The 16,928-nt window shown below is 40.6% G+C and overlaps 1 protein-coding gene across 5 annotated transcripts in view; it reads right to left on the reverse strand.

Annotated features, from left to right (window-relative positions):
* The window catches only part of Hpse2 (heparanase 2), a 601,936-nt gene that overhangs the window by 178,800 nt on the left and 406,208 nt on the right, over nt 1-16,928 (reverse strand). For 4 of the 5 annotated variants that reach the window (XM_006527214.4, XM_011247295.1, NM_001081257.2 and 1 more), the window contains one exon: nt 1,613-1,660. In XM_006527214.4, the coding sequence (XP_006527277.1) occupies nt 1,613-1,660 (48 nt within the window). Of the gene's footprint in view, nt 1-1,608; nt 1,661-16,928 lie in introns of all 5 variants that reach the window. The other variant, XM_011247296.3, reaches the window with a different exon arrangement.

Here is a 16,928-nt window from a genome sequence, read left to right on the forward strand (position 1 = left end):
GTGGGCCAGGAAGCTGGATGGTCACATGTCATCTGCATACAGTAGGAGGGAGGGAGAGATAGAGGGAGGACAGGCTGGAGGTGGGGCAGTGGTGGAAAGAACAGGAAATGGGGAAAGCTAGCCTGTCCTCAGTGACACACTTCTTCCAGCAAGTCTCCACTCTGTAAAGGTTCCATAACCTTCCCAAACAGTGACATTAACCGAGAACTAAGTGCTTCAATACATGAACATCTGGGGACATGTCTCATTCAGCCCTGAACAGATAGTAAATCAAAGGCCAGGGGACAGAGTTTGGCTTTTGGTTTTGGAATAAAGGGATGAGTATACAAGCTGGGAGACTTACAAAAAAACAAGATGAAGGACAAGAATTTCTAGGGGGGAAAATCTTGAAACTTCTTGCTTAGATAAACTGGGTATGAATATAGGTTAAAATAGTTCTCACACTGATTACGAACACCCCGAAAGTCCTTTCTGGATACTTTAATAAATATTCTACCTACTTCCTTTTTCTTTCACACTTTTACTGTCCCACAATGAACCCACATAATACAGGGGACAGACAAGGGAGAAAGATGCATCTGAACTACATCATAGTGGCAACTGACTGAGATGCTGTTTAAGGAGAAAGGATTTCAAAATTCAACACCCCTGCACAGATACCAGAGACTTAGAGAACATTTAAACATACACACTAGATGGCTACTCTCACATTTTGTCTACTCTCACACTAGACAGCTACCCTTACCATTTTGTCTACTCTCACACTAGACAGCTACTCTCACATTAGACAGCTACCCTCACACTAGACAGCTACTCTCACTAGACAGCTACTCTCACATTAGACAGCTATCCTCACACTAGACAGCTACTCTCACACTAGACAGCTACTCTCACACTAGACAGCTACTCTCACACTAGACAGCTACTCTCACACTGGACAGATACCCTCACACTGGACAGCTACTCTCACTAGACAGCTACTCTCAGAAGGTGAGCTGCACTTGAGGTGACAGGACTTGTCAACATGAGCTTCTTCCTGGAGTGTTGAGGCTTATCCCTTTTCCCAAAGCTGCTTCATCTCTGTAGTAATAATTTTTCTAAATAAATAAATAAAAATTCTAAATAATAAAAGTTTCTTATTTTTTCCCTTTTTAACCTGCCTTATATTATCAAATTTCTTGGCACTAATTAAAACCACATCTGGTAATATACCATATTCCTATGTTCACATGATATATTGAATACTCAAAACTGTCTCCTCTCTTAAACAGGAAAATTCATTTCCAAGGGAAGGCCTACAGGGAAACGTTGTCACACTTCATCTCCATTACCCTTCATCCCTGACAGATTAATTTAAGAGTGTACATTAATAGGCATGATTTCCAAATTGTCAGTATTGGAGGAGGGAGGGTTATGGTTTTGAAAATAACAACATAAAGTCATAGCACATCAGACAACATGTGTTCTAATAACAGCTTTAGAGGTGATTTTAATTTTTCTTGAAAGATAAAGGGTAGTTTATGAAATGTCAGCTGTGAACTTGGTGACAACTAATTATCTTCCATTTCACAGCTGCCGATAATAAGTGAGATAAAAAATGATGAATACCTACTGTTGCCAGGTAACCGCATCCACTGTGCTTCCTGCCACCTTCATGAATCTGTAGGGATAGAAAGAAAAGAAGGTGTGACTTAAAATAACCATATCTCCAAAGCCAAAATAAGGTAAAGCAAGAAATACATTGGGCCAATCCACATGCTGGTATGCTTTCTCAGAGATGTAAATCTTTCTATACCTGTAGTCCCAGCGATGGAAATCAAGCTCCCAGTATAGCACTTTCCTACATCTGTCTCCCTAAGCCCATGCCTGACAGTTCTCACACTGGTTTTTGTATGACCCAAACATACCTGTGCTGTTTTCTATTTTCGAAAGACTCTGATCTCAGCTGGGAAACAATGCTGTTTCCCAAGGATGGCACCACAATAGATGCCTTTGGAAATTGCAGGCCTGTCTCCCAGGAGAAAGCATGGGAAAACCCAATTTATTTATACATCTGCAGAGCAATATCAAACATGCTCCAATGCAAAGCTGCCACATCTGTGTGAAATATGATGGGGCAGAAACGTGAGCACCACAAAGAGTAATTTATCCACTTCTGGAGCAGCTAAGCAGAGAACTGAGTATCCTCCCACAGTGTGTCCAGCTCTAAAGTAGAGGGTAGCCTGGCTCTGCGCAGTTTACAGCAAAACCTGTGTGCGATTGCTCACTGATCTGTGTGACCCTGTGTAGGTTCAGAAGAAGCAAAGAGAGGAGCAGGCATTTGTGATGCGCAGGCTGCATGTTTGAAATAACTTTCTGTCTGCTCACTTGTTTGAGGGCATGTACGGCCATGGTTACTACTTTTTTTTTCAGAGTTATTACTCAAAATCAGGAATCAAAGAAAACATCCCAGTTCTCTCAAATGTTCTTTTCGGCCTCAAGACTCCAAAAAAGAGCATCTCTCCAAAGGAAACATTTAAAAGAGCACTTGAGCAGAGGAGAAGATGGTCTCTTTCCTGGAAGACCCTTGCTCTACCCATCCTAGCAGAATCTCTCTAGACAGATGGATGAACAAGGAAGGGTGCTGTGAGCAAATCAAAAGGTTCTGTTTTGCTGAGATGGTGGGAAAGGACTCAATCTACCTGCAGAATAAACGGAACAAACATGGAAGCCAGGAATTTCAATTAGCCAAAAAGTAAGGTCTATAAAGAAATAAGGGGGAAAGGGAGAAGAAAAAGGAACAGCTGGATGAAGTAGCAGCCACTACTGTGGCCTTAGATTGATCTTGTCCTTTATGTTTCTGCTTTTTTTTTTCCCTGCAGTACCATTCTACAGTCTGGGAGCAAGAATGATGAAAATATAATAGTGTATAATCCAGAACAGAACTAGTTTGATGTGTTGACTCAAAATGTCATTGTGGTTGGTGGATATTTGGCATTTTCTGAGTACTGAGAGATGAGACTTCCTAGCATTGCTTTGCTTGGTGATGAGGATGTTATCGATATCTTTTTACATATGATGTGCAGCTTCTTCAATGGCTAGAAAGGTAGACCTTTCAGATTTCCCACACAGCTGATTCTATATGGGTTGTGCTAGTTCACCTCCTTTCACCAGCAGGAAAACCTTTGAGTTTGGCAGGGTGATTCACCCTCCTCCTTGCTTCCCTGCCCCATCCGTGAGTAGGAATCTCCTTCCAGAGTTAAAGGACAGAGATGTTTATATACTTGGTCCTTTCCCCCCGGTATGTTACTCAAGTCCATAAGCATGTAGTAAGCATCTGTGAAAATGCAGAAAAAAGAGAGATGAGAAACTACAAGGTCAAAGGAAATGAATGAGAATCTCCAAGACTATTTCTGCTGCATATGTAATCCAAGCAATGGAAGAGTCGATGGCCTACAGATAAAGGGAGGGAGATGGAATTCTTTATCTTTTCTTCAGGATATTGTAAAAGTCAGAAAATCTAGACAGTCTTACATGTAAATGTTATTAATTTTTTTAAAGGAAAAGAAACAAAGATTTAAACATACATTTGCAAGGGATTTACTCCTCCAAAATAGTTTCTATCATCTCTGAAATAGTAAGTCTTTTAAAAGCTGTCTTCAAAATCATATAAAAATAACCACAATAAAACTGACATGTTCTTATAAACCGTTTTGAGCTTCTTATATGTGTAGGTCACACATTCTCCAAGAGAGACAATCATGGAGATTCTCCTACTTAAGCACAGAGGCCTCATGTTACAAGGGGTATTTGAGTTGTTCAAATCCACACAGCCAGTGTGGACTAAAACCAAAGTCTGATTCCAAATCGAACCCAATTTCTGGAACCCTGTGAGGCCTCTAAGCTGTTTTCACTAGAGCTGAGCAGTATAGTAAAACTCTAAAATGTAAAAGAAAAAGTTGAAATTTTATGTTGAGAGAATACACCCATATTTATTAGAAAACATATCAGGCTTAAATACCTTCTTTACATTTCTGTTTTTTTCCCTAAAAACCATAGAAGCTCTTTAGTGTTTATTTGCAAGATGTGCTGAATGTGCACATCAAAAGGTGATCCAGTCAGTGCCCAGTCACAGGACAAACACAGTGGGCCCCAGAAGCAGAAATGTACACAGTTAACTACCAAAGTTACTTTGTGCCACACCAGTACCAACCTAACTGCCTACAGGGTCATAGTTGAGAGAGCAGCTAGCTCTGCTGTCTATGATGTTAGAAGGGACGTGAGTAGAAAATAGATTCATATCATGCATAGCTCTGAATAGTACATAGAAGGAGGGTCTAGCTTGTGCTATGAGGAACAATCTGGTTTATGGTAGGTGTGAACAAGACAAGCTATGTTTTCAGGGTCCAGTGTAGCTGGATGCCAAGAAACTAGTGAGAGAACAGCAGGAGGCCAGGCTGGTCAGGGTTCTAGCAAGTGGCCTATTATAATCATCTGACCCTTGTCCTAATGGTAAGATGCTCATCCAAATCCCATTTGTGTCTGTGTGACCAGCTGCTAGAAGGGCTATGGAATATGCTAGTGTGCTCTTCATGTGTGGCTGTTCAATTTATCCTATGTTTAGACCTAAAAGCATGTCAGGATCAGATTTGGCTTTTAGGAAGATTACTCCAGCTGGAGTAAGTGTGAAAGTTACTGGTGGGAGTAGGTTGGCAGGAGTCTACTGCAGGGGGATGAGAAGCTTTGAATTGTGACAATGAAACATGGTTAGTATGGTAGAGCAAGAGAGGCTGTGGAAGTTTTAATTGTAACACCATTGAGGTATTTCTAACAGGATTTTCTAATCCTATTGAAGATACATTGAAGAACTAGAAGTAAATAGTCACTGAGCATAGCAGCTATGTAGTCACAAGAAAATTAGGACAAAAATATCCTTCTTGGCCAAATGACCCTGGAAAGTCAATAAAAAAAGACAGGCAGTTTTCCATGATGAAAACTAGAAACCAACTCTTCATGATAGCTTTATCTTGGAGACCTGCCTATGCATTCTGTCATTTGTTCTGCTAAATATGTCAATAAATTCTTCAATAAATCATTATTAATTAAACTAACATTATATGAAGATGGGGAAGCTATAAAGTTGGGGACATTTAAAATAATGTCAATAATCTCTCTATATAACCATAAAATATGAGATATTAGAGAATTTACAGAGAAATATTAGTGGTATTAAGGGAGTGTTAGGAGGTGTGGCTTTGTTTGAGTAGGTGTGGCCTTGTTGGAGAAAGTTTGTCACTGTGGGCATGGGCTTTAAGACCTTCATCCTAGCTCCCTGGAAGCCAGTCTTCTGTTTACCTTCATAACAAGTTGTTCAAATCTCAGCTCCTCCTGCGTCATGCCTTCCTGGGTGCTACCATCCTCCCACCTTGATGATAATGGAATGGACCACTGAACCTGTAAACCAGCCCCAATTAAATATCATCCATACAATACTTGCCTTGGTCATGGTGTCTGTTCATAGCAGTAAAACTCTAACAAAAGTTGGTACCAGAGACTGGGGTATTGTTCTGATAGGTCTTCATTTGGAAGAATGTGGATTTTGGGACTTTGGATTTGGAAAGCAGTGGAATGCTTTAAGTGCAGCGTAACTGGCCATCCTAGTAAGAATGTGGAGGACTTTGTTGCTGAGGGTGATATGAACTGTGGAAGCCTTGGTCTAGAGGTTTCAGAGGAGAAGAATTTCAGTATGTGGCCAAGAGACTGTTCTTGTGATATTTTGGTGAAGATTGTGGTTACTTTTTGCCCTTCTCTGAAGAGTGTACTTGGGGCTAAGGTAGAGAGATTTATATTAATTGCATTGACAAAGGAGATCTCAAAAGAGCCCAACGGAGACTTTGTTTTTTGGTTAAGAGTTGTGAAGAGCATTTTGAACAAGCATAGCAAGCTTAGAAAGGAAAAATATAAAATGTATGGTTCAAGTAATAAAAAGGCACAGGAAGTGCTGCAGCTAGACTTGGTAATGTGTAAGAATCACCCAGGTGGTACTGGTTTTGAAGGTATGAAGGGCTCATGGGAAGAAGCTGAGGCTGGGCACTGTGAGAGGCCGTGGAAGGCTATTGGTGAAGGTGCAGCCTCAGCTGCAGTTGATAGCCCAGGACTGAAGGGGTCATGCAAGAAGTTGAGGTTTGGCACCATGAAGAGAGCCTATGGGTGAAGCCTAGGTGCAGCAGCAGACCTCAGTGTCCTGGAGATGCCAGTAGCATGCGATAAACCACCAAAAACATCAGCAGCAGTGGAGTGGAGTTAACCAGAGCCTAGAGTGCTACAGAGGACAGAGCTGGAGGAGTGACACAAGCACTTTGGAGGAGCCCAGAAGAGCATATGTGGATCCCAGACGTTGGAACAGGAAGCTGTGAAATTGAAGTTAACTTGGAGACTCCAAGATGTTAAAGATGCCAGAGCCATGGGCTATCTGCTGAGGAAAGTTGCTAACAGGAGTGGAACCAGCCCAGGAGAAAAAACAAAAAAACAAAACAACAACAACAACAAAACCCCAAAAAACAACAAACGTTTGTTGCAGTTAACTAAGATGAAAAAGGAGTTGGAGATTTGAAGATCACTTTGACATCAGATATGGGGATGCAGAGTTTGGAGATGGCCCAGCTGGTTTCCTGTATTGCTTTGGGGATTACAGTTAAGTGATTGGTTGAATCTCAGAAGAGACTTTGAACTTTTAACATTGTTGAGACTCCTATAGACTATGGGGGCTATGACCTTGGAGGAGATGTGCTTGGTCTCACGTGATCTCTAGTCATCAAAGGGTAGCAGTAGAGGGAGGAACGGGGTCCTGTGTGACAGAAAAGTTTTGGCCAGTACCAGGTAGACACTTTGGTCTCTGAGTGTCTCCCTTGGGAGCTGATCTGCTGCTATGGGGAAAACCCTCTTTCAGTGTGAGAGTCTTTTCTTCCTCCAGGAGACTCTGGACCTGGGAGACCTTCTTCCCTTTGTCATCTACCTGCACATATGATGTATCTGATGTTACAGAGCCATCTCTGGAGATCATAACATGATCTTTAAGGTTTGATGTCTGATTCCAGACCAGAAAGCACAGCCTTAGAAGCTTGTTCTGGATTTTATTTCCCAGGAGAGAGGAGAATCGGTTATCTGAATGAGTGCACACTTCAATAAGAGTACAGACCCCCCCCCCCGCCTTGTCTACAAAAAGAACCACTGATTCTGTCAGAACACAAATAAGGTGAAACAATGATGCCAAAAGGCCCAGGAAAAACTTGAGAGAAATATTTTCTATTAGTAAATCAAGTTGGCCTATAAACTGATGGAAAATGTTGGACGCCTTCATCTGGCTGCCACTTAGTGTTTTCCTAGGCTGATTACACTGGGTCCTGGGTAGGACAAATAAATTATTCATTTAATTCCTCCTCTCCTGATGCTGCCACCATAGCCTCCTCTTCCCCTGCTCTCCTCTAAGAGTGTGTGGGTTTCTCTCTCCCTTCAGGCCTTCTTTCGACTGTCCTTCACTCTCCCTCTCTGCTTCTACCATATCTGTATACAACAATTCAGTGAAGGTAGAAAACAGCATAGCTGAACAGTTGTGGAGGTCTCTATGTTACACCTTTCTTTGACACCTTATACATCCTTCAAGGTAGTTTACACAGCCTTTATACACAGGGTTTGAAATGAGTGAGCCTCTCCAGCCAATCTCCTTTTAAGATAAAAGTTACACTCACATTTAATGTAATTATGGTCTTGAATAAATACAGGAAAGCAAACTAACATTTACCAATTGATACCCATTTGTTAAGCAGTTTACATATTTTTATTATCATTTTAATTTATTATTTGAGAATTTTCTACTTGTATACAGTGTGTTTTGATCAAATCCACCCCCACTCCCTCCTCAAGTCCTACAATAGCATACTCCACTGGCCATTTTCCCTTTCTAACTTCAAGTATTCTTTTTAAACGCACTGATTCTTTTAAATCCACCACATAGTGTTGCCAGTTTGTGCACAAGTTTAGGGTCATTTCATGGAGTACAGGCAGTCTATTGGGCTTTCATCCCCAAAGAAAACTGGCTTCCTTCTAAGCAGCCATCAACTAGGGGTAGCGGTGGCACTATCTCTTTCTTTGACAAATGAAACTGCTCAAGACTACCCACGAAGTTCATTAGAGAGCAGGATCAAATCCAGTTCTACTCCAGAGTCCTTTTACTCTTGTCCATGCAGGGGCAGATTGGTAGTCTTTGTTGTGCTGCTACTTTTCCGGAGTCCACGGCAGATGCTGGAGTAGACCACAATACAGTACCACCTGCCTGCCTGCCAACTGGCTGAGAACCTTTCTCAAGACAGATCACCAAGCATTTGCTACCTGAAACTGGCCCCCGAGATAAAGCCAATTTGCTCCAGTGGGGGTCAGGGGGGACTGAAAGAGTGGAGACTGTAAGACAGTGTCTAAAACAAGAAAGAAGCACATGTAAGAGAATAATAAAGCTGGGAGAACACGGGTTGGGAGGGGAAATGTTGAAATACATCTGGAAGGCTCTGGCTAGAAGAGCAAGGGGCCGGCTGGAGGACTATTACGATAGGCACGGCTTGGCAACCCACAGTGTGCTGAGGAGGTCACACAGACTTGGATTCAAGCACAGAGGCTTTAACTGACTCGATAGGATTTGTCCTGGCTGAGGAAGGAAGAAATACACATCAGGATATGATTATGAATTTCATAGAGGAAGGAAATTTTCCAGGAGCTGAAGCTGTGGTAAGAGGCAGTGTGAGTGAGAGCAATTACTGTGGGCCTCAAGTGAAAAGGCTTATATTTTATATTCTTGACTGTTTATAACATCCTTAGTTGAAAATGAAAATTCAGGAAAATGGCACCACAGGGTAGAAATCCACTGGATTCAGGAGTAAAATAGATTTCTGTTTTGAATCCTGGTACTGTCATTAGCTATGTGGATTTGCGTAGGTTCACTTCCTTGGATCATTTCATATGGAGAGAATAGCACTTATTCCAGCATCACAAAGAACGTTGTGAGGATTAGCAGGAAACAAGGGCACTGGAGAGTATAGTGTAGTCACTTAATAACTATGAGTGCCCTTTTCCTGGTTATGGCTTGTTATCTTAACACTTGTACACATCTATTTCTTCATCAATAAAATATTGCTCTGCCTGTACATGGTAGTGATTCTCATATTTTGGAGTATCAAGAATTCTTTGGGGCTGGAGAGATGGCTCAGTAGTTAGCAGAACTAACTGCTCTTCCAGAGGTCCTGAGTTCAATTCCCAGCAACCACATGGTGGCTCACAACCATCTGTAATGGGATCTGATGCCCTCTTCTGGTGTGTCTGAAGACAGTGACAGTGCACTCACATACATAAAATAAATAATATATTTTTTTAAAAAAGACTTTTTTGGAGTTTTGGAAAAGACAATATTTGGGCTCCATCTCCACACATTCTGGTTTGACAAGTCTGAGTTGAAGCTTAAGAATCAGGCTGCAAGAAAGAGAAGCTGTGGGATAGAAATGGAAACTGAGCATTTGCTGAGCACACAACAGAAACCAACGATGTCTAGGAAATCATCAGGGAATATTGAAAACCTATCGTCCAATAAGTTGGAAACCGAAATGAGGAGCTCTAAGAATTAATCTTCAGTAAGCCTCAAATCCATAAATCCTCAAGTCCATGTATGTGTGACATATTGTACAGACATCTTCTCAGAGGAGTACAAATCATCAACAAATAGATGAAAATTCAATGTTTTAAGTCATCAGGGAAAGGCAAACCAAAAGTATTCTGAGATTTCCATGTCAACCCTGCTGGAATAGCAGGCTTTAAGAAAACAAGCAAAAATGCCAATACAGGAGAACTGCCAGGAAATCAAGGCCAGCCTAAGTGAGTGTCAGGAAAGTTTGAAACACAGTGTGAGAAACTGTGTTATAGAAAGGGGTCTGGTAAGGGAAAGCCAGGGGTGGCACTCATGGGGCAAGAATGGAAGGAGAAAAGACAGAACAAAATGCTATTGATAGGGACATACATTAGTATAAACACCAAAGAAACCATTATGAAAGCTTTCGAGAAATTTAAACACATACACACACACACACACACACACACACACACACACACACACACACAACCAAGCCATCATAAGAAATGCCACTCCTTGTGTATACATAAGGGAATCTAAGTGAGCACACCTATGTTTATATCAGTAATCTAAGACTCCAGCATAACTGTGTCTGCTGTGGCTTTTTACAATAACCAACTCACAGAATCAGCCTAGATACCCCAAAACAGATGAGTGGGTAGAGCAAATGTGGTATAGATACACAGTGAAATTAATTTTATTAGCCCTCTTTAAAGAAGACTAAAATGTATCTCTTCTACAGGAAAATGGATGGATCTGAACATCATCAAGGTAACTGAAATAAGTCAGAATCCAAAACACAAACATGACATGTTTCTTCTCTGAGAACGACCAGAACATAGAAGTGAGACTATTGGGGAAGAGGAAGGGTACAATGCACAGGTGAGGATGGAGACAAAGAGGGAACTGGGGTCAATATAACCAAAGCATATAATAAAATGCATGAAACACCATCATAAAATCCACCATTTTCAATAGTGACTCTAAAATTATGCAATCCAGAATCATGCTACATAATTTTTATAATCATACTACATAATTTTCATAGTCGCTGAAGGTGCATCTAATGTAGGCAATCTGGCAGGTTCTATGGTTTACATGTAAAATTTCCCTCACAAGCTCCTGCTTGAACACTTAGCTCCTACTGGTGGTGCGAGTTTGGAAGGTGGCAGAATTATAGCCTGACCTGTTTTTTGCCCCATCTCTGCTTCCTAGTCTGTGGAGATGTGCTAACGTTTCTAATGCTAGCGATACAGAAATACATCTTTCATAACAGCAGTAACTCATAAGCCTGAGCAAGCCTGGTAAGCAACCAGGCTCCTTCTCTAGCTAGGAAAGAAGTGCTTCCTTAAAAAAACAGCAGAGAGAAGTTAGAGTTATGGGTCATTAGCATAGTTGTCAGCTAGGGAGCAGACAGTGCAGGAGCAGTAGCCAGTGCCTCCCTGTTAATGAGCACCGAACAAGCTGGATTTCTCTCCAGAGGCAGAAAGAGGTAAATTCTTTTCTTACGAAGTAAGAAAGAAATACATTAATCTCGTGTGTCCTCCTGTACTTTGGTGAAGCCACATAATGCTTTCACATTTGAAATAAAACAGGACAATTATTAGGAATGACACTGTGATAATTACACCAAACAGTCCCCAGCTGTGCATCTTCTGCTCCAAGAAAGAATGTGGCAGAAGGAAGTCTTCAAGGCAGAGAATGAGCTGGGATCAGCCTCGTGATACTGACATGGCATTATCGGGCTTGTCTTTAGATTTTCATTCTTCACTCATCTACCTAATACCTAGGAACCTGCATTTAAGTTCTATGTACCAAGTCCCAAGGCTGAAAATTGCCCTTTTCATCTTTAAAATGCATCTGCTCTCAACCATCGTGGTTGTCATTTCTTTGCGTGTCAACACATGCCAGGAACTGTGGTTAGCAGTTTAAATTCATCACCTCGTTTTTATGAAAGGCCAAGGCATTGGTCATAGTCCCTTAAATGAGTCCTTAGCTTGATGAATCAGTAGATAATCAGTTCTCCCCTGGTTTAAAAATGTACTCTACCATTCTTCTGCATTGACCTGCACAAGAGAAATCCCAAGGGTTTATGCTACAAAATAAAATAGTTGGGAAAAGTTTTTGTTTAGTGCTAAACGAAGTATCTTCAAGTTTTAAAATGTTAGAGCTGAAGGGTACCTCAGAGAGAATTCCTGCCACTTTTTGAGATGACTATAATAATGGATGTGACAATAAATAAATATCCAATGTTGTCTTTTTTCTCTGCTTGCATTCTCTCTTATAACACATTTGAAAATTTGACTGCTCTTAAACAGCACAGAGGTCCCTGTCCCCATGGCCTCAAGTTACAATCAGAAGACCAAAATTAAGTTTTAAGTTAAAGAAAATGGTTCGATGTATTTTGTTTTATGCCAAGACCTGAGACTAGATACATCATGAGCCTAGGGGAAAACCTAATACTATTATTCTGCTAAAGGAACATAGCAAGGAAATGACTCCTCGTGACACCTGCTGTGCTCATAGATCAGTGTCTTCCTCAACCCATGTCAGAAAAGCTTCTTCTTGCAGTAGGTGAGAACTGATACAGAGACCTACATCTGGGCAGGAGCACTCAGGACTAAATGAGATATCTTTGTTACCCCTCCTCAAGACTCAGGGATCTATGTGAAGGAGAGGCAGAAAAATTGCAGGAGCCAGAGGTGGAGATGACTCCAAGGAAACAGACCCAACAAGACTGATGACATATGAACAGAGACTGGGGTAGCACCTATAAGACCTACACAGGTTCAAGCCAGATGGGGTCCCAGCACTGAAAGGGGGAAATGGACATGTATATAGAAATTTTAATCTGGCAACATGGCTACTCTGACAAGGGATCACACCCAAAGACCTAGGTCTGTGTGATCTGGCTGGAATGCAGACAGGTCACACACCTTTAATCCCTCTGGTTGGAATCCTTCAGTGCACACCTTTAATCCCAAAGAATATTGTCTAACTGAGGGGCAGACAGACTGATGAACCAGAGAAACATTTGACAGAATGAATCAGAGACAGGATACACCCAACTCTCAGGAGAAAAGCTCTGTGAGATCAGCATAGGGAGAGAGAAAGTTCAGCAGTCAGTGAGTGGGAGTCAGGGTAATGAGTGCAGTGGAGCAGAATTCGTTCATCTGTGACTTTATGGAGTGCAGGCCAGCAGAGGCAGTTAAAGCCATTAAAGGAGTCAGAAGCCAGAATTGCTCCTGTCTAAAAGGATTGCAGGGACGAAAATGGAGATGAGACTGAGGGAAGGCAGTCCAGTGACAGGCCCAACTTGGGCTCCATCTCAAGGGGAAGTTCCAAGACCTGACACTGATGCTATGGTGTGCTTACAGACAGGAGCCTAGCATGGTTGTCCTCTGAGAGGGCCAACAAGCAGCTGACTGAGACAGATGCAGATCCTTACACCCAACCAATGGACTGAAGCTATAGAACCCTATGGTTGAATTAGGGAAAGGCTAGAACAAGCTGAGGAGGAGGAAGACCCCATAGGAAGACCAGCAGTCTCAATTAACCTGGACCCCTGAGATCTCTCAGACACTGAGCCACCAACCAGGCAGCATACATGAGCTAGTCCAAGACACCTGATACATGTAGAGCAGAGGATTGCCTGGTCTGGCTTCAATGGGAGAAGATGTGCCTAACTTTCAGGAGATTTGAGGCCCCAGGGAGTGGAGGCCTGGAGGTGGGGTGTGGGGGCCATCCTCTGAGAGACAGGGGGATGAGAAACTATGGGAGGGTGGACTGGGAGGTAGGGAAAGGGTTGGACTGTAAAAAACAAAAATAATCATAATAAAAAAGGAGTCAGAAGATTAGAACAGATTGCCAGAGTTAGTTTGAGGCCAAGTGAAGAAAGTCAGTAAGAAACTGAGGAGCCAGTTCGAATCAGTCAGCTTGGAGAGGAGTTGGAGCCAGAAGAGCTGAGTTGAATCAGCCAGCCAGAGCTCAGAAAGAACTAGAAAGAGTGAGCTTATTCAGTAGTTAACTTTCTAGTCGGCAATTATATCAGGTGAATAAAAGTTACTTTTATAGACACCTCTGGTGAAGAAGATGGGGTCCCACCTCTAGTGAAGAAATTATTTTCAAGTGAAACCTGCTAGCAAAGGAAAAAACCCTCCCTTTTCTCCAGTGGAATGTCAGTGGTATATCAGCCATATTAATTGGCCAACATAAAATAAACTCCATGCTTTTGTTGTTATTTTATGGACTATTTATGTGTTTTGGCAATTTTTTGTCTGTTTGGTTTTTTTCCTCATGTTTTCTGAGCTTTTGCTTTTGAAAGATGAAGGCAGGTAGAGGTAAAGAGGAGGAGTATAGAGAGAGAGAAAAAGAAAGAAGGAAAGAAAGAAAGAAAGAAAGAAAGAAAGAAAGAAAGAAAGAAAGAAAGAAAGAAAGGAAGAAAGGAAGGAAGGAAGGAAGGAAGAAAGAGGTGGGGAGGGTCTGGGAAGAATTGGTGGAACAAAAATATAATAAAAATATATTGTTTGAAAAAGAATTTTAATTAAAAAAAATTGCCTAGGGTTCCAAATAGTCACAATAAAAGCATAGTTTAAGTAACAGGACAACCTCTATCACCATCTACACATACACAGCATCATACATAACCAATGTTTCTATTTCTGGTTTGTTGACTGCTGAACATGAAGTACTTGGAGAAGACCGTATTTGCTTCCTAGTTTTGGTCTAGTTACATCCCCATTGCTCTAATTTGAATGTCCCCAGAGCTCTCTGAGACCTTGGGAGCAGAGAGGGTGGCCTGGCTTCTTCTTTGGGTTAAGATTAGATTATTCTGCTGGAAACTATGATGTGGTGGTAGTTTACATTCTTCATTCACAAGCTTATTCAACAAATGTGAGAAACTAAGCAGTAGGCATTTTGCCAAAATAAATACAATAGAGACTCTTTACATCTTCACAGTTTATAATCTACAACCAGTAAGTAAGCAAGCAGTAAATACAGTGATAGATATTATAAATGAACTAACACCCTACATAAGAAAGGACTGTAAAGGATGAGAATAGAGCAGCCATGTGGTGGAATGAGAGAGCCATGGCAGTGGTGAGGCTGGGGTGAAGGAGAGGAGAGCTTGGTAGATGTTAATTTAAGTACATAGGGTGAGGCAGTAGCCAGATCATTAACTGTGGAGTCCTGTGGATCAAAATAAAACAAGAAGCCCACCAGTTATTCTAAGAATAAGAAAAAAAATGTTACTGGATGACATTGAATAAATTATATCTGTAAAGAATATTTTTCTAGAAACTGAGTGGTGAATAGAATGGAGGGGAAAGATGAATTATAAGGCTCCTGAAGCAGGCAGAAGCTTTTTGAATTTTAACAGAATTTAGCTTCTCATTTTCACTGTGTTTGTCCTGCTACAACCCACCATCCCATCCTAGCCTGTATCCATGGTCACTCCTAGGCTTTCTAGTGTGTGGAGCTGTGAGGAGGAAAATGTCTCATTAGTAACCACCAGTCTTAGGCTTCTTGTTATATTAGGACAAAACGTTAGCACTCCCTAACCCTTATTTGCAGCAATGCAATATTCTGAGAATATGTCTAACATTCTAGAAGACTGCAACTTTTTGCTGAACCTCACAGCCAGAGTTAATTATATACCTTGAAGTCACCTAAGACTCTCCTACTGAGTAATCAAACTGTTTGTTTAACCTGTCTTTAAAAGAACAATGTGACAATCAACTTTACTTCCCTTGGATTTTCCGTGCAATTAACTTTTATGGCCTAAGATAATGCATGGCTGCCATCTTAAGTCACTACTCTTCCGAGCTCCTGACCCAGAATAATACATGTGTATCATTTGCTGAAAGCACCGAATACAGAAGTTGAAAGCAGTTTCCTAAAATCTACCCTAAAGTTTGAAAGCAACTATTTATGGATATTGGTTGATAAATAATGATATTTTTTTTTATCATGGTCAGTTGGAGCCAGTGACTAAATCCCTTGTAAAACTTGTTAAAAATTTCTGTAAAGTGTGCCATTCCCCCATGTGATGCTTTCTAGTCAGTAAGACAGTTCAAAACCATTTGTTAGAACAGATATAGAGTACACACACACACACACACACACACACACCACACCGACACATCCCACAGACATCACTCACACATAGACACAACAGCCATACATATGTACATAGGGACAGAAACACAGAGATGCAGGGACAAGCAGATTCTTAAGACAGCCTTCAGGTAGGCAGAGATTTGGGCTCATACAGAACAGAAGACACAGGGAGCATGACATGGAAGATCCACATCTGGACTCCCTAGCTGAATGTCTCCAAGTGGAAGTGTTTTTACTTCTTTCCTTTTAATGACACACTGACGCATTGTTGGTGGCTTGGAGTTTGTCACTAATGCATATAATCCACATACTTACTAAGTTTCATTTCAGAAAAAAATATATTTTAAATGTTTTAATTTTCTCTGATTACATATTTTTCATAGAAATATATTTTTAATTTATAAATACAATATCTTACTATATAGCTTGGTGTACATATCTTGTTATATACATATAAGGATACTAAATTACAGATATTTTAAGTATTGATCATGAGTTATAATTTCTCTTAGGTTAATTATTTATATTTGTTCATTTTAGCTTTTATTCTATGCTATTGATATCCTATGTATTTGGCTTTTGAGTATTTCTTTATATTTAAAATGATACTGGAATAGTTTTCTGGGTTATGGATATAGATTTAACCATTAAATAAACCAATGTTTATAATAAATACTTTTTTGACTAGGATTTCTACTGTGTGTACATAGCATATTGATCAACATGAAACAAAACAATTATAGTGAACTTCTAAAATGAGAAAAATAAATTGCCTGGTAAAAGAAAAGTAGTGAATTGGTGTAAATTGTCATCACATAGATGGTACATAGATGTTTATAGAAGAAATCCAGGTGGAGGCTGGAAAAAATTCTTGACTTGTTTAGATTTAAAACAAAAATGTCTAGAACCAGCCAGGTCCTGACTAGGGACATGAAAACCATAAAGAAAATGTTTCATTAAGTATTTCCCGTTTTCTGAGAAACCTACAACTCTTGATGTCACAAACACAAGGATCCGATCTCTTCCCTAATTCACTTCATATCCTAACTGGGAGGCAGGCCTAGATATTCCTGTTTTCAAAAGCTTAAAAGCTAGTGTGTGTCTACAACATTATAGCTTATACAACATTATATTTATAAAATCAATGTAATTGATTCAG

The sequence above is a fragment of the Mus musculus genome, chromosome 19, assembly GCF_000001635.26.
Source record: "Mus musculus strain C57BL/6J chromosome 19, GRCm38.p6 C57BL/6J".
Lineage (NCBI taxonomy): Eukaryota > Metazoa > Chordata > Mammalia > Rodentia > Muridae > Mus > Mus musculus.